We start from the raw sequence: 22,839 nt of genomic DNA, 5'->3' as shown, positions 1-22,839 counted from the left end.
CAAAATGTACATTTTGTCATATTTCATCTTCAAGTCGTTTCAAACCTGTTTTTAACGTATATAGAGTGGTGAACTATAATGTGTTTTTTTTTTAATTAAAGAAAATGATGCTGTTGTGACAATCAAAATCAATGACCTTAATATGCTTGTGTCATGTTCAGTAGATAAATACAAAGACTCAATTTTGCACTGAGAGTATAAGCTTTTATTTTGAAAGCATTTATTTGTCCTGCATTACACAGAGGTTGAAGAAATAACAGGGTCAGAAATCTTTTACTGTTATTCTTTCATGCCACCCTCACATTTAGACAAGCTTAGCTGAGCATGATTTGAGAGATCATTTAGATGCATAATCAGGTACAAAATAATGCTGGAAATTATTTACTTAAGAGCCACCAAGGTACATCTTCAGAAATGAATGATTAAATTTGTGGGAAAATATTGTAACAGTCATCACTGAAGAGTGAGGATTGTTTATATTTATTCCACAGAAACTCCTCTAATTGCTTCAGGGTTTTTTCAGCGATTATTGGGTTTGGTTTTTTCTCACTTTTGTTTTCAGCCCAGTGAGCCTGGGATTCCCATGCTTTAGTTTTAGGATTAAAGCAGCAGAAGACGGTCCACATGTGTGAGGGAATGTTGACTCTGTCATTCAAGAGTGTGTTACCAGGCACAGCTCCTGTCAGCACATACGCCAAGACTTTATCAGGGTTATTTTTGTCACGGCAGTTAGAATCCATGAACTCTCTAACGTTTTGCTCCATAACTCTCCAACTACCACCATTAAAGCTTTTCTTCTGTGGCACAGTATTGGTCAGTGTGTATGTAGATTCGGCATTGGTTAAATCAGCTGCATGGCCATTTGGAAATAAGTGACCACGTTCCAGTTCGTCCGGTATTCCCTGGTCCCAATAGTCTTTGTCTATAGCCTGCTTGGTTCCTGGTTCAGACATTGTGCCATCTAAAGGCTCAAGCTACAGAAGAGATGATGAACAAAGAGAAGGAGATGTATAGCCATTAAAATTCTCAGAGAACTCTATATATAATTATATATAATTATAACTAACAATCCACCATGAGAAACATTACCTGCGGCTCCACCATCCATGAAATATGAGGTTTGTCATCATGATGCCCAGTATATTTGTAAGCTGAGAAAATAGGGATCCTCTCTTGTGTGTCATAGAGAGTTGCAAATCTGTATTCGTTGTCATATTTTTGACAGATGAGTTTGTAGCGGGTATCATCCTGTGAGGCTGAATCCTTCAGAACATCTTTAATATCTGGAGGCTTATCTTCAAAAAAAAAATTGCTGCATTTTCTGAATGATTCAACAACTTCAGTCATGATGAACGGAAAGCCCAACACCAGCAACACGGAGATGATGACAAACAGGCACATCTTCACCTGAACTAATTCTCAAACCAAAAGTAAAGCTGAAGTGGTAGAAATGTTGATGCAGTCCCACAGAAATGTCAAGCCGTAATGATCATAGCTTTCCCTTGTATGCATTTAAATAGTGTTGCAGTAGAGACCACACCCACACACACTCATTACTATGAACTCAACTCCCTCCAAGTTTATAAGAAAACTCCAAAATTAGCAATGCACACCTTTTTCATTAAACAACTAAACACAAACTTGAATTCAAAGTAACCAGACAATAATGTAAAAATGACACACATTTTACATGGCAACAACAATAGAAAAAACATATTACATAGCAAATGTTAAGTAAAAATAAGCATTTGGAATCATAACTTAAATTGCACAATTAAATCATAAAATCAATAAATGAATCATTGGCAGCACTACTTAAAAACAGATTTAAATTATTGTATTGTTAAATTATATTATTGGCATGACATTGTGCTGTGAAACAAGATGTGCTTTCCTGTAGCTCAGTGGTTAGAGCATGGCACTAGCAATGCCAAAAGTCATGGGTTCAATCCCAGGAATTGTGCACTCTCAGATACAAATGTATAGTATAATGCAATGTAAGTTGCTTCATCTGCCAAATATGTAAATGGCAGTAATCAAAATCTTTGACCTTGTGGGGACATTTTTTGTTTTCCATGAGAAAACAAGCTTATGATACAGAATTATTTTTTTTGATCAAAGAGCACCAGAATGACAATGAAAAGATGAATTTAAAAGATGAGACTTTGTTTCTTATAGAGCAAAAAAAAAAAAAACACTGGGCAATTACTGTTGGTTAAAAGTGCATACCAAACCTAAAGACATTTACCTAAAACAATAGCAGTATATGAATGTGTACCGTTACACCACTACTGTTTGACATTCGTTTCTGTTGATATATAGTTCTGTTAATATTACTGTACTTTGACAAACTCATGGCTGCAGTAATATGGCAGTGTTGTAGAGAAGAAAAATGGTCCCACTTTATATTAGATGCCCTTAACTACTTACATCAAAAAAATAGTACAATATACTTATTGTGTTTATACTGCATTGCAAAACAATTTTCGCTGCTATTTAGTTGGGATACGGGTAAGGTTAGGGACAGGTTTGGTGGTATGAGTATGTTTAAGTGTGGGTTAAGGTAAGGGATGGGTCAACAGTGCAATTATAAAAATTAATTACAGATCTAATTACATGCAGGTATTTTTTAAAATATAAGTACAATGTATAAACAAGTATGTAAACAATAAGTGCATTGTATCAAATGATTAATTTAAATGTAAGTGCACCGTAGTTACCACCTAATATAAAGTGAGACAAAAAAAAAAAAAAAAAAAAACCCTGAGTCCCTTATGATAAGGGAAATTAAATTACTGAAAGAATAATACATTAAAAATAATACATTTTAAAAGTAGCAAAAATGGTTGGTGCTTTTTTGAAGAAAAAAAAGGGAAGCGTTGTCAGAATAGTCTGAAAAGTTGCTGAATCTAGAAACAAAACTGCTCACCCAGCATCCCTGGAATGAGGAACTGAAGGAAGCAGGGTGCTGTACTAATTTAGCAGGGGTGCGTTTCCCGAAAGCATCGTTGGTGAACCATGGTCGTAAGTCCCATTGAACTCTATTGGTAACGACGGAACTTGCGACCATAGTTCGCTTTGGGAAACACACCCCTGATCCGTAACAGCGCCCCTACAATTTGGATTTTCAGCTAAATCATTGCCACCCTTGTTGACCCTACTTGATTGCATAATCCTAACCATACTGGGAAATGGGGGTAATAAACTTTTAGGGTGTCAGAATTTAGCACTCCAACAACTAACTGATAAAATTCATTATTATCGATGATGTACTTTGATTATCGATTTGTTTTCTTTGGCAGCTGTGAGCATCGACACTATGAAAGAAATCTGATCAAATGCGTTTTCGACTACCTCTGGAAGTGGTTGAAAGTGAACAAGCTCAAAGCATTTTAGAACCTGTTTACACCTGTATTTAGACTCGTCCACTTGTGATCCGACTGATCAAAACGCATCTTAATACCATGTGGAAACAGGGCCTGAGATGTTCCAAAGAGCCTTTCCCCAGACACATGGGAGCAGGAGGGTGTTTCTCTTTTGCCCCAGATACATGCAGGTTAGCCGGACTTGGTGTGTCGTACACAACCTGAACAAGGAACTTGACATGAAAATAGTATGCCTGTTTGATGTTTGTCCAGGTGATCTTGCCATGAGCTATGCTTTCCCATTCCCTGTTGCCTTTGCCCCACTACCCTATTAACCCACTCCTCCTCCACACCTGCTCAGACTGCTGGATCAGGTGGTGATGATATTTGGACCTTTGGGAAATATTCTAAACCAGTTGCCACATTTCTTTCTGCCTTATATGGGACATTCTGCCATCTCTTCAGTATTCTCCGCAATTCACTGCATTTTTCTACCTGTCCTCACATCAATACTGGCTGATGATACATTTGGGTCCCTTGAATCTTTGTACTGTAGGGCTTCTCTCATTTGTGCCACCAGTGAGAGCAGTGAATGAGAGCTGCAGGGCATTGCTGGTTGAATATAGTGCTCTTTTAAATAAAAGTTTTTAAATATAGTCTACTTTTAAAGTAAAATTTTCCTGATAATTTACTCACCCACATGTCATCCAAGATGTTCATGTCTTTCTTTCTTCAGTCGAAAATTTCTTCAGTCAAAAAAGGATTATTCTCCATAAAGTGGATTTCAATGTCCTCCAAACGGTCATGGTCAAAATGTCAGTTTCAGTGCAGCTTCAAAGAGCTTTAAATGATACCAGACGAGTAATAAGGGTCTTATCTAGTGAAATGATTGGTCATTCTGAATCAATTGAATAGAAGCTGAATGGGATTAAAATGGGTGTTCATTTGCAACGTTTTAACTATCTAGACTGCACTCTGTTTCCCAACATCTGCTTTGCGTTTCACGGGTGTGGAATGGCAAGATGAGTAATTAATTAAAGGAGAGTAATTCATTTTAAATTAATGAGTAATTCATGTCATTATTTTTGGGCCATGTGAAATCAAACTGAACCAAGAAGAAAATGCATCATTGTAACAAATTGAATCCCTGTTTCAGAACAAAACAAATAATCCATAGGTGTGAAAATGCCCTGATTAGGCTATACATATATCCTAATAGGATGTTTTCTCACATTACTTTGGTTGAATAAAATGTGCTCTGTTTTCTGTATTTTGAATGTATTTTTCCATTAAAAAAATAAAATAAAAAAACAAGTAGTTGTGCTTATAGCTGTCACACACAGAGTTTGGACTTGTTTTTCCATTTGCACTGTTTCCCTGAGTTTGTTGTCATGGACACTCATTAGTTTCAGCTGTGCAGTAATCAATCATCTCATTGGATTTGCCCTGTTCTTATTATTAAAGACTGCAAATTCGTTCTTGTGTGTTGTTTCACAACCACATCATTACAACAGCCTTTTGATTTATTTTTATTGTTGCTGAATACATGTTTTGGATGCTGAGGGAAGTGAAAAAGGGACAAGTTTAGGCTGTCTTTAACGAAATTACAGAAGTGAGTTCTCTGCTTTGTTGTTAATGCTTTTGAATGTAAACCAGCATTTCTTTTTCATTATGATACAGTTGGACTTTTTTTATAACAGAAACCAATACACAATACTTTGTTTTCATACAATTTGTTTCATAATTTTATTATATGCTGATAAACAACCAACAGTGTAAAAGCATATTTATTTTTGCTACTAAGATATGTTCATATTTGATTTAAAAATACAAAAGCTTTTATACAATGTTATATGACTTCATAGAAGAGCCATATAGACTGCTGTCTGAATTAATTTAAAATCATTTGACATTTAATTTGTATGTACAGTATTTTTCATCTGTGCCGTTGCCCTATTCTAATGTCATTGCAAAATGTTTGCTTAAGCAGTTTAGTATGTCATTTTTTTTTTTTTTTTACACTTTATATTCTTCTTGAAGCATGTCAGTGATAAATATAACCGAATATGATATGTTCCACAATGAACAATGATTGTTTCCTTTTTTTTTTTTTTGTTTTGTTAGATCTTTACTTACTTTGGTTATTGTCTTGTATGTTATATGATCACTGTTTTTCTGACTGACTGCTTGTTTGTGTTATTTTTCAATAATATGTAAAGTGTCCCTCGGGTTTTTTTTTTTTATTTATTATTATTATTATTATTGTGTACTTGCCCACATTTATCTGCTAAATATTAAAGTCACTATCTACAAATCTACAACTTATCCATATACTGTAAAAATTAATGGCAAATAAAAATGTTTAACAGCAAACAAGTTGGAAAAAACAAGCAATATTTGTGTCTTGTAGAAATACACATTATATAGGCAATACAAAAACAGTTTCTTTAATATGTACAGAGGGAACCATTTACAGCACCAATTGGACAAAATAATCTTTTATTTAAAAGCAATAGAAAATAGAAAATACTTGTTCTTTACATATGGAATCCATAGGCCGTAACTAGATTAAATGCATGCAATTTCAACCCATTTATCATTTAAATGTACAATATAAATGGGCACAAACCAGCATTAACTTTCCTTGTATATGCAAGAAACATCAAACCAAAAATGTAAAGTTCCCAGTCAAGTACAATCTTTTCCAGAAACCTCTCCAGTCCAGTTAACAGTTAACTTCTAGGGACAGGCTCCAAAAGAAAGCAGAATCTCATTGAGTCCCATGTTAAAATGCCCAACTTTACAGCAGGAAAAAAAAAAAAAAAACATCTTTACAGTTGGTACAAATTGTGGTTTTGGTCTATACAGCTAATTTTGCCCTTCATGACATAACAGCATGATATTTACAACATAAATGCTGCTCAGGTTGCATAATTTCTTGAAGAACGATGATGGAGAGCAGATCATTCAAAAAATGTGATGCAAACAATGGATAATTTATCAATATTTCATCGATTTAATGCTTTTTCGCTTCGAAATGCTCTTCAGAAATCTACGGGTGACGTCACGGACACCGAGTCCATGCTTTTTACAGTCTATTATATAAATGCGGGATTCACTCCCAAAATTGCAATGACTCTCAGTAATCATAAGTTATAGGCAACAGAAAAGGACGAGAAATACCCGCACTAATTTCAGAAGCAGCCTCTGTGATTTGATCCTGGATCCAGGCCTAGTCAAAACGCAGGATTTATCTGCATCAAGGCAATTGTTATGTATTATTTGCCATCCCAAATCACACATAAAGTATACTTGTTTTCATGTTAAAATTAAAAGTGATTTGTGAACGTAGACACTTTATTAAATCATTTATCTGGAGTGTTAAAAGTTCCGACACGGAACTTGAAACTATTTCATGGAAATCTATAACAAGCAACCAGCAGACTCTCCTCTGTTCTACATTTGTTTAAAACAGTTGATTCCCTGGAGGTTTGAGATTTAGTGGTTCCATGTCGTTGCGACAACTAACCTGTGCAACTCCCACACCAGACACGACTCAAAGTAGCCGGAGGAACTTCTATTTACAGATATGACGAGACACGCATGAGCGAGGGATGCATGTATATTCAATATCCTGACAAAACCATCCTGTCAGGTCTAAAATATAAACACTTGTAATAGGATCTGGGTTAGACAAATACACATTTTGGAAGAAGGATTTTGAACAAAAAAAAAAGTTAAATTGTGTACCTTTAAGGAAGAAAAAGTAAAAGAAAGAATAAAACTGCTTATTGGACTAAAGATGATTTAAAAGGAATCAAATAAATTCACATGCACCCAGGGTACTTGGAATACAACCTAACACATCAATTTATAGTACAATATATCTTAAGAAACATTAGGGAATATCAGGACAAAACAGGAAACAAGAGTTCATATAACAAAAGCTTGGGTTCAATAAAATCTCTGTCATACAAAAATGTATGCAACTATATTATATTAAAACTTCATCACTATTTAAACATATATTTTTCATTTCAATACCTTGTAGTTTTTAATTAACTTTTCAGCAAGCTGGTTTTGATTCGTCATCTTCAGGATGTCCACTGTGTGCTCCAAAGCTCCGTTTTGTTCAAAACTATTCACCATCTGATCCACTATGTCAATGTTATCTGCATTCTCAAGGAGAGAGGCTGAAACTAACCCACGTTGTTTCAAATACCACTTGAACCTCTTTAGATTGTAACTGTCCAAATCATCCAGGACTTGCAGAAGCTGCTCTGGAACAGATACCATCTTCTCTGCAGGGATCTGTGACATATAAGGTCAGAAGTTATGTAAGTTAGTAAAGAGACAATGCAATATAATTTATTTAAATGTTGAAGAGTTATTTCTAAAAAAAAAAAAAAAAAAGCTAATCAATAAGACATTTATAATGTATTGCTGACATGCAGTTTTATATTCCTTAGTTATTTTATTGGTGTTTAGTTAGGTGACTTTGTGATCTTGTAATAATAATAACAAAGATACACCTAAGTAAAGAAAAAGGCGAACAAATTGATAGCTTAAGAAGGAGGGGATGTAGTATCCTAGAGTAACCACTAATGACAAGTTTACACTACAGGATTTTGAGCCCGATTTAAGCCCCATAAAGGCCGACTTGATATCCTGTGGTGTCGTGTTTCAACGAGACAACCAATGAAATATACACTGATGTCTATGGAAGCAGCAATAACAATCCATTCAAATATAATTTGGTGACATTTATTCATATCAGATACACATTGTGTAACTATAAAGCTCACTCTATTCTTCTCCCAGTTCACCAGCCACATGTATTTTGGTACAAATGGATGAAATCACGTGCAGTAGCTTATAAATCCGACTGACAGGACTCTCTGAACTAAGGTGCACACAAACAAGGTGGCGCCCATTTCGCGCTATAGATTAAGATCAAAATCCTGATGTAGGTTTTTAAATGACTCACTTGTTAATATATAAGAATCGGAATATCAGATAGTTGATGACATGGTGAGAAAGTGATACTTTCTATACTGATGTTACTTTCTATAGTGATACTATCTATCAGACAGTGTGGCCGCAGTGTGTCATGTGACAATCTTGATGCATCATCATGGAAACAATAAAGGAAATGTTCTAATGACGCCCTTAACTCTGGGAGGTCAGATAGAATATTTTAAACTTTTATGTGAAAGGGTTTATTTAATTTTAATTTTAACTTTAATTAGTTTTTAATCTAATTTCTTCCAAGTGTCTATTTTCAAATGAAGTCGTTGAGTGACAGTTGTCATCAGCTCATAGTGTGTTTAACCCCATGTTGTAGATCATTTAGAGTCATGAACACCACAACGACTTTAATACTGCACAGCAGGTCATGTAGTCTGAACAGCACAGCGATCTGCTGATGTTTAAAGTCCTGTACTGTAAACTTGGCGTAAGTGTGGTTTTTGTATTACACTTTTTTTTTATTATCTCAATTCGTGTAGTAGTCTGGTTAGTACTAAGTGAATCTGGTAATGCTGTTTGCGGAGCTGTATAATCCTCCTCTGCTGAGATCTTGAGAGATTTTTTTATTTTATTTTTTAACTTCAGTTGATTTCATCTGAGGCTCTGGCTGGAACTCATTTATAGTTCTTGTGTTTCTCTGTCCTTCAGTGATTCTTCGACATGTTCTCATTATGGTATATGATGGTCTTAGGCCTGGTTTCACAGACAGGGATTAGTTCAATTAGGATATTTAAGTAGCTTTTATAAATGTACACCAGAAAAAAACACATTACTGTGCAACTTGAGATAAAACAATGACAGTGACATATTTTAGGATATGTCAGTACAAGTTTCTTTCAGTTAAAACATCTCAAACATGTATTTTAGTCTGGGAATAGCTTAAGCCTTGTCTGTGGAACCGGGGGTTAATTTATTTTCTTATTATTTCCCCTGTGGCCCAAACGTAGTGGGAAAAAAATGAGAAGAGAAGTATTTTGTGTTAAGTTGTGTTTTAAATGAGGAATAAGCTAATCTAAGATCTTCTATTATCATCACAGCATGTTGGTTATACAGTGATGCGCTATGAAATTTTTGTGGGGCAAATGAATTGTAATATTAATTTACTGATAAATGTAGTATAATAATAATAATAATCATTCAAAATATTGGGGGTGGGGTGGATGGCAGGCAGTGGGGTGGAATCACCCAAAAAGCTCCTTGTCTGAATATAATTACCAGTGGGTTAAGATCCTCCTGAGAGCTAGTAGCTTTGACGTCTGATATTTCACCAGTGCTTCCTCGTCCTGTTGGAGAAACAGTGAAATATCAAAGTGTATCTCACAGTGCAGTGCATGATATAATCTATCTAAAATTTTTGGACACAAAAATATGAAGCAAAAAACTGGATGGTTGTGAAAAGCTTGTGTTTTTGATGAGATTCATGAGACCAGTTCAGATTTGTGGCAGACAAATTATGCAATTCACCAGAGTAAACAGAAAAGCTGTTCTTAAAGGGATAATTCTGTCATCATTTACTCACCTTCAAATTGTTCCAAACTTATATGAGTTTCTTTGTTCTGCTGAACACAAAAGAAGATATTTTGAAGAGAGTTTGTAACCAAACCATTTTGGGGCGCCATTGATTTCTATAGTATGAAAAAAATACACCACTACTAACAATGATGGTTTCCCACTTTCTTCAAAATATCTTCTTTTGTGTTCAGCTGAACAAAGGAATTGATACAAGTTTGGAACAACTTGAGGGTGAGTAAAATATGACAATTTAAATTTTTTTCGGTGAACTATCCCTTTAAGTTTTACTTTGGTCATACCTGTAACATACAGATATTGAGGTTAAACAGCGATTCAAGCTCACATCTGAGATTTTGAACTGTGATACTGATGCAGTGAAATGTATTTCTACTCTATTACAACACTGGACAATTTATGTCTATTACACTTTTTAGTCCATATTCAGTTTTAACTAAATGGGTTTCAACTCATCAACCTGTTAGTAGAGACTCCAAGACCAGAAATATATGGGTCAAATAAAGGAGACATCCAAAATGTGCACTGCTCATAACTCTACTTGAAATTTACCTAATAAATGTTTAAAGCAACTGCTTAGGAAAGCATCTGGATGTATGTTTTAGCTAGGGTTGTTTAGCTGCACTGGCATTTCATTTGGAGCAGAACTCCAGAACCTCCAGGAACTCCAGGAGCAGGATTGGACACAAGGAAGTGGTTTTTAACACTGAACACATTTTGCATGTCTCCCTACACAAACACACCTGATTCAACTCATCAATTCATAGTTTCCAGTAACGTGACTGTCGCAGGGCCCTGGCGGGCAAAACAGCCATGTAACTACAGTACAAGCCTGTCAATTTTCCATTTTAAAAGAAAAAATATGTAAACAAGATGCACATTTAGCACACTAGTGATCCATATACAGCACCTGTAGTTTCAATCACTAAAAACAGCTGGATTTTTTAAAAAGCTAACTTGGGCTACGTTCAGCCCTGACAAAACGTTGCAAAACGTTTTTTTTATACAGAAACGGTGGTGCGTTTATCACCCTGTTCTGATGACACAAGAGTTGCAACTATGGCAGCTGAGAAGGCCATTATTTGTGTTCTTTTTAAAGAGATTTCGGAGCCTGATGAAATCGGTATAAATACATGTTTAACCCTTAAATGCATACCTCGGGTCTTTAGTGACCCAGGACGTCATTCACTACCCTCCTCGTTCATTTTTTTTAAATTAGACATCAACCTTGTTGGTATTCCTCAATCAATTCATTATAAAGAATATAACAAGAAAAAAATCATAAAATTATAAAAGAATGCCTATTTTTGAATTCATTTTTTGTAAAAATTGTATAGGGTCGCAAACGACCCGAGGTATATATGAGTGTACGTGTATTTTTTCTGCACAACAATAATTGAATCTTAGATGACGGAATAAGTGCAATTCACCTTTATTCCACAAGGTGGCAATGTCTGATAAACAATGATGAAGTGACGACTCATTTAGACAGAAAACGAAATAATAAGAAAAACATGAAATGGCTCAGCGATTTACTGCAGAGCAAGTACTGAACGCAATCAAATATGACTGTAACTGTTACAGGATGGATCTGGTGAAGCTGTTAGCGATCGAAATATTGATTTTGAAGATGTTGAAAATTATATAGTTTTGAGAATACGTTTGAGATCGCGAATGGGCTCATATCCGTGACCTCAAACATAAATCTAGCCCATTATTTGCTGAATTTACTGGGAAATGAGCTCTGACAAGGACAGTGATGATGGCATAAAACATCTGCTCAAACTGAACCCTTTCAAGCTCCAAAAGGTAACAAAATGTGATTTATTTTATTCTTCTGTAATTGTTACTCTAATATCAGAGGCGTTTTATATTATTGCGACAGGTAGAGATCCTTCCGTGTTAGATATAGATCCGGGTCGATAAAGACCCGAATATGTAAGAATGATTGGCGAAACAGTCATGAATTTAAGGGTTAATACTGCAAAATACGCTCGATGTTACAGTCACTGCCCTTGCTGTACAGAATAAAAAGAACACATAGTTGTTAACGACTTTACATAGACCCATTGTGTGAGCTGTCTCTTTAATCCCGCATGGTTTATATAAATGCTGCTGCTCATTGGTTTGACATTTCTGACACACCCACCAAACAAGAGAAAACGCATCTCAAATTCATTGCACATCATTTCCAGGAAACATGTTGTTCAACCCGGAGCTTGAGCTTGAACGTGCCCCTGGTAAAAACGACTGGCGGGCAATGGAAGAAAGCCTTATTTTACCCAACAGGGGGGCGTTCCCCTCAGGGCGTGACAACACGTGAAAACTATCAAAAGAGTCTCCAAGACTTCAAACCACTATCTTCTCTCAAAAACATCTTTATTTATTAACCGAATCAGAGGTCTTCAGACACTACTCTTCAGTCTCTACTCACCATCAATCCTTTTGAAAACCACTAAACCAAAAGCTGCCAGCACAAGCACAACTCCAATCCCTGCTCCAATCCCTGCTCCAATTACTGCTCCAATCACTGCTTCAATGACTGCTCCAATCACTGCTCCAATAACTGCTCCAATCCCTGCTCCAATCACTGCTCCAGTGGGAGTCTCTGGCGGGCAGTCCCAGCATTTTCCATCTATACAAATGCAAAGAAAATGAACAATAATTTTAATTAATTAAGGATATCACAAAAAAAGAAAATACAAATTTACGACTTAAAGGGGCTCTAGGAAAGACACCCAGTGTTCAAAATAGGTACTGCAGTCCAAATTCTAAATATTGTTTGGCCCGTCCCCTCGTTCAAAGACATGGGTTGCCAGCAACTTGAGGGAGCGCAATTCACAATGAAAGCTGAGGAGACTTAAACACTGTAAGCTGATGAGTTGTTTTAATATGCTGTTGTTCATAGAGATATTTAGAGGCTTTTTAGGTCAAGTTGAATCTGCGATTCTCTGACCCAGTTTGTTTGTTGGTTTCCATGGTTGCAATACACAGTGTTTTCCGCCAACTGGCAACCTGTGATGTCGAAATACTATTGGATAAACTGGCAGCACACAGTTTCACAGAGACCAAAACAAAGACAGACATTCCGACTGGAACGCACATTTTCAGAGTAGAATATCTGGCTGTAGGATTGTTTTTCTGAGAAACAAGTAGGTGAACTTAGCATGTTTCCTAAATATCTACAAACATATCGGGTTATTTTTATGCTTTATTAAAGTAAAAATCTTATTGTACATAGAACCCCTTTAAAATTATTTTTTATTCTAATATCAGCTGATATTTCTGCTTCTCTGTGTTACTGCTTTAATTACCCCATATGTTGATAATTGGTTCTTTGAGGGATTTGTAAGACACCAAACAATAATATACTGCTCTTTCATCCCCCTCCTTGATCTCCAGACTCTTCCTTATCTGGAAAGATCCATCATGGTTTGGTCTGACTCCTGTGGATTTGGTCTCATGTTCAGGCAGAGATGTGTTATATTTCCTAATTTTCATCATCAGGTTTTTGTGGTAGAAGCCAGTGGCCATACAGGTGAGTTTCAGCCTGGTTTTGTACTTGATATACCTTTTTGCAAACATATGAACATCTGGAGGAGCTGCAAACACAGGAATCAGTTCATCAATCAGTTTCATCTCTATAACATCTGCTGATAAACTACAAATACATTCACTCACAGGTGTTTCTGAGCTTCGGCACATTGTCCCATTTTCTCTTGGCTGGTACAGCTGCATCAATAAAGGTGACCAATCGAGACTTTTTAATATTAAAGGACAAGAAGTCCTTTCCATCATTGCTGTACTCATCGATGCCTTTGAGAAACTTCACTTCATCTCCCTGCTGCTCAACTTCACAACTGTGTCTCCGCTGAAGAACATGAAGATCTGAAATGGAGAAGAGTCAAAATGTTTGGTGTGTCTTAAAGGTGCCCTAGATTGTTTTTTTACAAGATGTAATATAAGTCCTAGGTGTCCCCTGAATGTGTCTGTGAAGTTTCAGCTCAAAATACCCCATAGATTTTTTTTAATTAATTTTTTTAACTGCCTATTTTGGGGCATCATTAACTATGCACTGATTTTTTCAGCACGGCCCCTTTAAGAGATGCGCTTCCTCTGCCACACGAGCTCTCAACTATATATACATTGCATAAACACAGTTCACACAGCTAATATAACCCTCAAATGGATCTTTACAAGATGTTCGTCATGCATGCTGCATGCATGCTTCGAATTATGTGAGTAAAGTATTTATTTAGATGGTTACGTTTGATTCTGTGTTAGTTTGAGGCTGTGCTCTGTGGCTAACGGGCTAAAGCTAACATTACACACTGTTGGAGAGATTTATAAAGAATGAAGTTGTGTTTATGCATTATACAGACTGCAAGTGTTTAAAAATGAAAATAGCGACGGCTCTCGTCTCCGTGAATACAGTAAGAAACGATGGTAACTTTAACTTCATTTAACAGTATATTAGCAACATGCTAATGAAACATTTAGAAAGACAATTTACAAATATCACTAAAAATATCATGATATCATGGATCATGTCAGTAATTATTGCTCCATCTGCCATTTTTCGCTGTTGTTCTTGCTTGCTTACCTTGTCTGTGCACAGATCCAGCCGTTAATATTGCCTTTCCTTGTCTAATGCGTCGAATGGGCTGGCATATGCAAATATTGGGGGCGTACATATTAATGATCCCGACTGTTACGTAACAGTCGGTGTTATGTTGAGATCCGAGTGTTTTCCGGAAGTCTTTTAAACAAATAAGATTTACTTAAGAAAGAGGAAGCAATGGGGTTTGAAACTCAATGTATGTCTTTTCCATGTACTGAACACTTGTTATTCAACTATGCCGAGGTAAATTCAAATTTTCATTCGAGGGCACCTTTAATAAAAATCTTGTCCAGGTTAAACTGTATGAATGTTTCTCACCTGATGTATTGTGTCTCATGTGCTTCATCAGAATATTGACGTTCACATTAAACCACTGTCCTTTACTCTCTCTGGACTGAGTGCCTTTTTCCCAGTATTCCTCTGTCAGTTTCTCTCTCATCCAGAACTGTGTGGAAATCATTCTCCTTTCTTCACTATTGTAATAGTCGATCTGTGAGTCGTCCAGCAGACTCATAGCACGGAATTCATAGATGCCCGGCAGATCCACAGGTTTAGACAAGCCCGTGTAAATGTAATACACCGAGTGTTTCTCTGCAATGAAAAGGAATAAAATATGCATGAAACAAATGTTCACTGATGTGTAAATGTGATGAAAGTGCTAAGTTCCAGGAAGAGGAAGCAGTTAAAACATGAGGTGGGTAAAGCACATAAAACACAGTGAAGACATTCCAGCTACAGAAAGATGCATGGGTATCACTTCAGTATGGGGAAACATATTCACTATTAACTATGAGTATGACTTTTGCCTCAGTTAACTCATTTACTTAATTTAAAATATAAATATACATTTATATTTCATGCACAATGTCGGTAGTTACAAAGCCGTTTTAGATCAAGAAGTGTAAAAGTTTTACTTTCATTTTTGTTCTCTGATAAACTCAATAAAAATTAATAATTTACCTGCTTGAGCTGAACGCAAAATCCCATTTAAAAAAAACACACAAAACAGAGCAATTCTGACAAAACCTGGTCCCTATAGTTGAAAAGCCTTATGTGAATTTTACAGATTTTTTCATTAGGGATGGGTAGTTTGACACCCAGTGACACACATCTTGAGTGTTTTGACATACTAGTTCTTTCAAAACTGTGTTCTGTAGCGTTCCGACAGGCTCAATAAAAAAACTTTGCTACATGCACTCGTCTCAATGAACGTCTCATTGACGTCTTGATGTTTTTTTTCTTTTCTTTTTTTTTTTTCTATTTAATTCATTTAATTTAAAGGGGACCTATTATGCAAAATTCACTTTTGCAACGAGTTTGGACATAAATGTGTGTTGGCAGTGTGTGTATACAACCACCCTATAGTGATAAAAATCCACCCACTCCTTTTTTTAATCCCCACAAATCCCGTCCACGAACGTTGACAGACACTGCCATTTGAACATAGAACCGCCCTGAGTACGTTCACTGCTGTCAGAGAGTCTACGACCCACAACTACGAACTAAAATGGTTATCTGCGATAATACTGTTGGCTTGGAGAGCTTTAAGCTGAAAGCCGTAAAAATATCTCAACAACTTACAGCTTGTCTGCCCGAAGTAACCCCTCATTCTCTGCTCTCACCCGCTGCCTGTCCTCCAGTACCAGAACCCATGCAGACTGACACCAGTCGACTTTCCCAACAAGATTATTGCTAATGGACTGCGTCTGTATTGTGGAAGATCTGGCCACCTGATTTGTGCGTGTCCCACATGTCCTCCACATCCTGCATTGAGTACCATCCAATGTGATCCTTCAATTTCTAAATGAACACTTCTCAAAGTGCAACTTCTCATCCCACGCTATGTTGTTTCAGTACGTGCCCTCCTTGACCCGGGCTCCTCCGGCAACTTCATCTCACCGAACCTACTAAGAAGACTGGAATTACCTTTTCAACGTCATGAGGAATTAAAGGTGGAAACCATCCAGGGAAAACCGCTAGGACATGGAAAGGTCAGATTCAAGTCACCAACCATCACCTTACAAGTCAGATGTCTGCATAGCGAACTCATCTCGTTTCTGGTATTGGAGGGACCCACTATTAACGTCATCCTGGGATGCCCCTGGCTCACTCAACACTCTCCGGAAGTCAGATGGGATTCCAGTGAAGTTCTGCGATGGACTCCAGCCTGCTTTCAAAGTTGCATTTCCAAAGTTCCTGAACCCCTGGTTAGTGAATCTACCCTTCTCATACATTCCACCCGTGCGGAGAGTCCCGAAACTCCCGAAATTCAATCTGACTATCTGGCGTTCAAGGATGTATTCAGCAAACAAGCAGCCACCAGCTTACCACCTCATTGGCCATAGGACTGTGCCATTGACCTGCTGCCTGGGGCCACTCCACCTAAAGGACGTGTATATCCACTGTCCATCTCGCTCCTTCAGGCTCATTACTGGTGGCCCAGTATGGCCCGAGATGTCTCCCTGTACGTCCAAGGATACTCAGTCTGTGCCATCTCCAAAACTCCACGTCACCTACCCTCTGGCAAACTGGTTCCACTACCCATCCCACGTTGTCCATGGTCCCACGACAGAGTCGACTTTGTCACTGATCTACCGAACTCTGATGGATTTATCTGTATCCTCATTGCTGTGGATAGATTCTCCAAGGTTTGCAAGTTAGTTTCTCTTCGAGGACTGCCTACCGCTATGGAAACAGCAGAAGCTCTCTTCCATCAGTTGTTGCGCAACTTTGGTATCCCAGAGGAAATCTTCTCCGACCATGGGCCACAGTTCACTTCCTGTGTTTGGACTGCCTTCTTCAAACTCCTCAATGTCTCCATCAACCTCTCATCTGGATATCACCCTCAGACGAATGGCCAGACTGAGCGGAAGATACAGGAGATAGGGAGGTATCTCCGGGCCTACTGTCATGACAACCAGAAGAGCTGGAACCGCTTCCTCCCGTGGGCCGAGTACACACAAAATTCCCTCAAACAGACCACTACAGGCCTTACCCAGTTTCAGTGTGTACTCGGGTACCAACCCCCGCTATTTCCCTGGACGTAGGAACCCTCGGATGTTCCAGCTATTGACCACTGGTTTCGAGTGAGCGAGAGAGTGTGGGACTCAGCCCATATACATCTACAGCATGCTGTGCGGAGACATAAACACTTGCAGATGTCGATCCTCTACCCCCGTCGATCATCTGGGAGATCAAGTCTGGCTCTCTACACGGGATCTGTGTCTCCGTCAGCCCTGCCGGAAGCTGAGTCCCTGCTATATAGGTCCCTTCACCATCGAGAGGCAGATTAATGAAGTCACTTACCCTCTCCGAAAATTCTGTCATTTATTACTCACCCTCATGCCGGAGATATTTTAGTTGAAATCCGATGGCTCCGTGAGGCCTTCATAGGGAGCAATGACATTTCCTCTCTCAAGATCCATTAATATACTAAAAACATATTTAGATCAGTTAATGTGAGTACAGTGGCTCAATATTAATATTATAAAGCGACAAGAATATTTTTGGTGCGCCAGAAATAACGACTTATCTAGTGATGGCCGATTTCAAAACACTGCTTCAGGAAGCATCTGTGATTTAAATATGTTTTTAGTACATTAATGGCTCTTGAGAGAGGAAATGTCATTGCTCCCTATGAAGGCCTCACTGAGCCATCGGATTTCAACTAAAACATCTTAATTTGTGTTCCGAATATTAACGAAGGTCTTACAGGTGTGGAACGGCATGAGGGTAAGTAATAAATAACAGAATTTTCATTTTTGGGTGAACTAACCCTTTAAACCTGTGTCTCCCTCTTCCACAGCACCAGACGAGCCGCCAGTACCTCCTCCTCCCGAAGTCATTGAAGCACCCCTGATCTACAGAGTGAATAAGGTCCTGGATTCCCGACGACAGGGCAGCCGTCTTGAGTACCTGATTGACTGGGAAGGATATGGTCCCGAGGAAAGGTCCTGGATCCATCGTGACGATGTGTTAGATCCTGTTCTCCTGGCCAAATTTCACCAAGACCACCCAGACCGTCCAGCACCCAGAGGTCATGGTCGACCCTGTCGCCATCGGAGGGCGTCAGGAGCCGCCCTTGGAGGAGGGGGGGTACTGTCAGGGAGTCTACACAGTCACCACCCTCTTCACCCACCAGTCATCAGGTCCCAATCACCTGACTTCTAATAACACACACCTGTAAGCAATCACCAGCCAGCACTATAAAGCAGCACTCCTCCCGTTCACTCACTGTCTGGTCTCAACTACACCATGTTGATCAACCTGACCCACTTACCTGCCTGTACTCACCTGTTCCCTGGATTCCACTCTGCCCTCAATTACGATCACCTCCTCGCCTTAACTCCGCTCCAACCCTGGAAAAGAGAAAGACTTCATTACTCAAATAAGACTTTATCAAAGACTTTCCTTCATCGCGTTTACTAACCTGGATTCTCCTTCGTCTATGTTGTTCCACTGCTGTTGTCAATAAACCTGCATTATTATCATCACTTACCTCTGTGTCCCGTGTGTACCTGCTGACAACAGCGAGTCCGCCATTGCTGCACTGACAAGAAAGTCTCCCAAACATTTCAGGTGTTCTGTAGCTGAACAGATTAATCAACATAGCTCTCTCCATTTACTCTCTAAATCTGAGCTCCTGAAAACAAGGTGGATTAACTTGGTTTTCCAGGAAAATGCTCCCTCAGGTCTGCCCGAAATTTGTTTATGTCTGCACGAATCATTTCACACCAGACTGCTTAGTGAACGAATATCAATACAAAGGGACAATACAAAACAGAGACTGTGCTAAAATGTGCTACTCTAGGATATAGAAGTAAAAACTGTTCATGATCCAGCTTACAGCCTCCAGAGTGATACTAGATGGTGAGAGCACTTTATTACAGCTCATCAGAGTTTATTTACAGATATAAAATGTACTAGTTTATTAAGCACCACCTGAATGGCATAAGGTCTTTATATATTTGTTTACTGTTAGTTGTAACAAGTGTTTCTGTGTTCTTCGCTATGTTGATGATGATAATACAAGGATAAGAGAGAGTATTTATGGATAATATTTTAATGCACACTTGCAGTGTTTTATTAAGCATACAGAGATTTTCTAGAGTGAAAACGGACGCTTCATCTTTTGTGTGAAGTACAATAAACATCATAAAACTCATCTGTATAGTTTTGGCTATCATTCGGACGGTACAACAGGCTTGTACTAATATAGTGGATAAAAAAAAGAAGACAATATAAGTTATAACCGTAATTGAACTAAACTATACCTGTTCTACCTCCATGCAGGATATATTCGCAGTTTCAGACATTATAGTGCATCCTGACTGAATCCTGACAGGGGAGAACCAGCTCGTGAAGCTCCGCCCTCTTAGGCTGATCGCAGCAGCTCATTTGCATTAAAAGGACCCAGGCTGAAATGGCTCGTTTTTGCTCAACCACTAAAAGTGGCAATTTTAACATGCTATAAAAAATTATCTGTGAGGTATTTTAAGTTAAAACTTCACATACACACTCTGGGGACATCAGAGACTTATTTTACATCTTGTAAAATGGGGCATAATAGGTCCCCTTTAAGACGCAGACGTCACGTAAATCACGTGTGGCAGTGAAGTGTTGAGCCAGACACCACGCGTGATTCACGTGTAGCATTTTTGCAAATTGTGTAGCAAATTTGATGATTGCTAAGCAAACTGAGAGGAGAACTAATGTGTATGTGCCAGCCGTCTGGCCAAAATCCCATAGTATTCAGGCGTCAGACGTAAAATATGAGTAATATATGAGATGTTAGACGTCACGGTCACGTGTTGGAGCTGCACTCAAAGTGCGGTGATGGCGGCGACATAGTTGAGAAAGTATATTTTTTACTTTACATCTGAATAACGTATGTGTGGATAAACGTCTTCAGATGATAAATATCAGGTGATATTTCTGCCTCTTGGTATAACTGCTTTAATTACCCCATATGTTGATAATTGGTTCTTTGAGGGATTTGTGGGACACCAAACAATAATATACTGCTCTTTCATCCCCCTCTTTGATCTCCACACTCTTCCTCATCTGGAAGGATCCATCATGGTTGTCTCCATATTCTCTGAATTTGTTGAGCCAGTCCACACACTCTTTCTCCAGGTATCCTTTGGTGTATAGGTTTAGGATCGGCACATTGTCCCATTTTCTCTTGGTTGGTAGAGCTTCATCAACTGGAGCGACCCATCGAGACTCTTTAACATCAAAAGACAAGAAGTTTTCTCCATCATAACTGAATAACTGATAAAAGCCACCAGAAAACTTCACATCAGCTCCCTGCTTCTCAACTTCACAACCGTGTCTCCACTGAAGAACATGAAGATCTGAAATGGAGAAGAGTCAAAATGTTTGTTGTGTCTTAATAAAAATCATGTGCAGGTTAAACTGTATGAATGTTTCTCACCTGATTCATTGTGGTTCATGCGGTTCATCAGAATATGGATGTTCACATTAAACCACTGTTCTTTACTCTTTCTGGACTGAGTGCCTTTTTCCCAGTAATCCTCCGGCGGTTTCTCTTTCATCCACTGTTGTTTGGGAATCTTTCTCTTTTCTTCACTATTGTAATAGTCGATCTGTGTGTCGTCCAGCAGACCCATAGCAGTGAATTCATAGATGCCCGACAGATCCACAGGTTTAGACAAAGCCGTGTAATTGTAATACAGCAAGTGTTTCTCTGCAATCAAGAGGAATAAATATGCATGAAATTACTGTTCACTGAAGTGTAAATGTTATAAAAGAACTAAGTTCCTGGAAGAGGAAGCAGTTAAAACATGCGCTGTGTAAAGCACAGAAGCAGTTCAGCTACAGAAAGATGCATGGGTAACTCTTCAGTATGGGGAGAACACATTCACTATTAACTATGAGTACGACTTTTGCCTCAGTTAACTCATTTACTTAATTTAATATGTTATTTATAAGTTTATTACTGTTCTTTATGTCTGTATTAATGAGTGTACTGCAATATTGCAACTTGGTATAAAATTGTGGTAAAAATATACAAATTGGTATAAAAGTTTGTCTGTTTAAGCTAAAAACACAGTTGTTTAATCAATTAATAATCTGCTCAAGGATTGCTGGCCAGCCTCTAGAGAAGCTATATGACTCAACTTATTATAATAATTTGTTAAGACTGGCTAATAATATAATTTCTGATCCTAATCATGTTCTGCATAATGAGTTTGAATTATTACCATCAAATCGGAGGAACAGAATTCCAAGATTCAAAAAACTGAAACTGAAACACTCGTTTGTGCATCAGGGGCCGGTTGCATAAACCACTTAGACTAGTCTTAAAAGTTAAGAAACTAATGTTTTTCTTGAAGAGTGGTCCTAATTTTTTAAAGTCCGTTACATAAAAAGGTAGATGTTGTCCTTTGAATTGGAAAAATAACATTGATTACCCCTTGGTTAACTGCAAGTTGGTCAAACTAGTTCTTAAGACACAGTCTTAATATAGTAACTAAGTTTATGCAACTGGCCCCAGGCGATCCTTGAGCTAAATAAGACACTTAATTGTAAATCAAGAGTATTGTAAATGTGCTGTGTTGTGCAGTGGGGTTTAGTAAGTGTAGGTTTTTTTTTTTTTTTTTTTAGAGTGTGTGGATTAAGTGATGTTGTGTAGTAGATGACTGTTGCAAACATGGAAAATATACTGTGATGCAACAAGAAAAATTCCAGACATGTTCTGATAATAAAGTTTCATATCCATTAATAAACAGCAAATATCATAGTAATATTCAAGCTAATTAACAAATAATTAAAAAGTTTTTATGTTATGAAAAGATGTTATTCTTTTAATAAAGTAATCTGAGGCTGCTGAAACATCTGAGCCTGTAATAACATGCTGACGTTAGTCACATATGTTTAATAATATTGATCGCAGTCAAGTTATTCGTGGATAGTTCGCTTTATTTAACAAAACTCGTATACTTAGTTATATGAGTATATAAATATACATTTATATTTAATGCACAATGTCTGTAGTTACAAAGCCGTTTTAGATCAAGAAGCGTATTTTACTTTCATTTTTGTTCTCTGCTAAACTCAATAAAAAAAATAATTACTTACCTGCTTGAGCTGAACGCAAAGTCCCATTAAGAAGAAAAACACAAAACAGAGCGATTCTGTCGAAACCCGTGCCCATAGTCCAAAAGCCTTCTGTGAATTTCACTAATGTTTACAGTAGGGATAGTTTGACACCCACGCCTCGAGTGTTTTGACATAGTAGTGCTTTCGAAACTGTGAAAACTGTCACATTCCGAC

The 22,839-nt window shown here is 37.8% G+C and overlaps 2 protein-coding genes and 1 long non-coding RNA gene across 4 annotated transcripts; 1 reads left to right on the top strand and 2 right to left on the bottom strand.

The window, feature by feature from the left end:
- Positions 1 to 422: 422 nt before the first annotated feature.
- LOC137003302 (endonuclease domain-containing 1 protein-like) lies at positions 423 to 3,975 on the bottom strand. The gene is made up of 3 exons (XM_067363413.1): positions 3,861 to 3,975; positions 1,090 to 1,412; positions 423 to 974 (listed from the first exon to the last, which is right to left on the bottom strand). Exons 1-3 carry the CDS (start codon positions 3,973 to 3,975, stop codon positions 423 to 425), a joined length of 990 nt encoding a protein of 329 aa, XP_067219514.1.
- Positions 3,976 to 5,678: 1,703 nt separating this feature from the next.
- Positions 5,679 to 22,834, bottom strand: LOC137017088 (uncharacterized). 2 transcript variants are annotated; one of them, XM_067381042.1, is made up of 9 exons: positions 22,645 to 22,833; positions 20,978 to 21,250; positions 20,505 to 20,897; positions 14,860 to 15,132; positions 13,602 to 13,808; positions 13,235 to 13,522; positions 12,355 to 12,555; positions 9,609 to 9,676; positions 5,687 to 7,676 (listed from the first exon to the last, which is right to left on the bottom strand). In XM_067381042.1, the coding sequence occupies exons 1-9, from the start codon at positions 22,718 to 22,720 to the stop codon at positions 7,398 to 7,400; spliced, it is 2,058 nt and encodes a 685-aa protein (XP_067237143.1). In that variant the 5' UTR covers positions 22,721 to 22,833; the 3' UTR covers positions 5,687 to 7,397. The 2 variants fall into 2 exon arrangements, with proteins under 2 accessions (XP_067237144.1, XP_067237143.1); XM_067381043.1 differs by lacking the exon at positions 12,355 to 12,555 and having other exon boundaries at positions 5,679 to 7,676; positions 22,645 to 22,834.
- LOC137017122 (uncharacterized) lies at positions 12,565 to 13,721 on the top strand. Its single transcript, XR_010894560.1, has 3 exons — positions 12,565 to 13,072; positions 13,323 to 13,458; positions 13,604 to 13,721. It is a non-coding gene; the product is annotated as an uncharacterized lncRNA (long non-coding RNA).
- Positions 22,835 to 22,839: the final 5 nt, after the last annotated feature.

This window comes from Chanodichthys erythropterus, chromosome 3, assembly GCF_024489055.1.
Source record: "Chanodichthys erythropterus isolate Z2021 chromosome 3, ASM2448905v1, whole genome shotgun sequence".
Taxonomy (NCBI): domain Eukaryota; kingdom Metazoa; phylum Chordata; class Actinopteri; order Cypriniformes; family Xenocyprididae; genus Chanodichthys; species Chanodichthys erythropterus.
This window is presented reverse-complemented; position numbering and strand designations above follow the sequence as displayed.

Coding starts and splice junctions, on each gene's coding strand:
- LOC137003302 (XM_067363413.1), bottom strand. CDS start 3,975: ATGCCCTGCAGCTCTCATTCACTGCTCTCACTGGTGGCACAAATGAGA. Junction 1,413..3,860: donor CAGTATTGATGTGAGGACAG/GTAGAAAAATGC, acceptor TTTGAGAATTAG/TTCAGGTGAAGATGTGCCTG. Junction 975..1,089: donor CATGGATGGTGGAGCCGCAG/GTAATGTTTCTC, acceptor TCTCTTCTGTAG/CTTGAGCCTTTAGATGGCAC.
- LOC137017088 (XM_067381042.1), bottom strand. CDS start 22,720: ATGGGCACGGGTTTCGACAGAATCGCTCTGTTTTGTGTTTTTCTTCTT. Junction 21,251..22,644: donor TTTGCGTTCAGCTCAAGCAG/GTAAGTAATTAT, acceptor TCTTGATTGCAG/AGAAACACTTGCTGTATTAC. Junction 20,898..20,977: donor CATGAACCACAATGAATCAG/GTGAGAAACATT, acceptor TCTCCATTTCAG/ATCTTCATGTTCTTCAGTGG.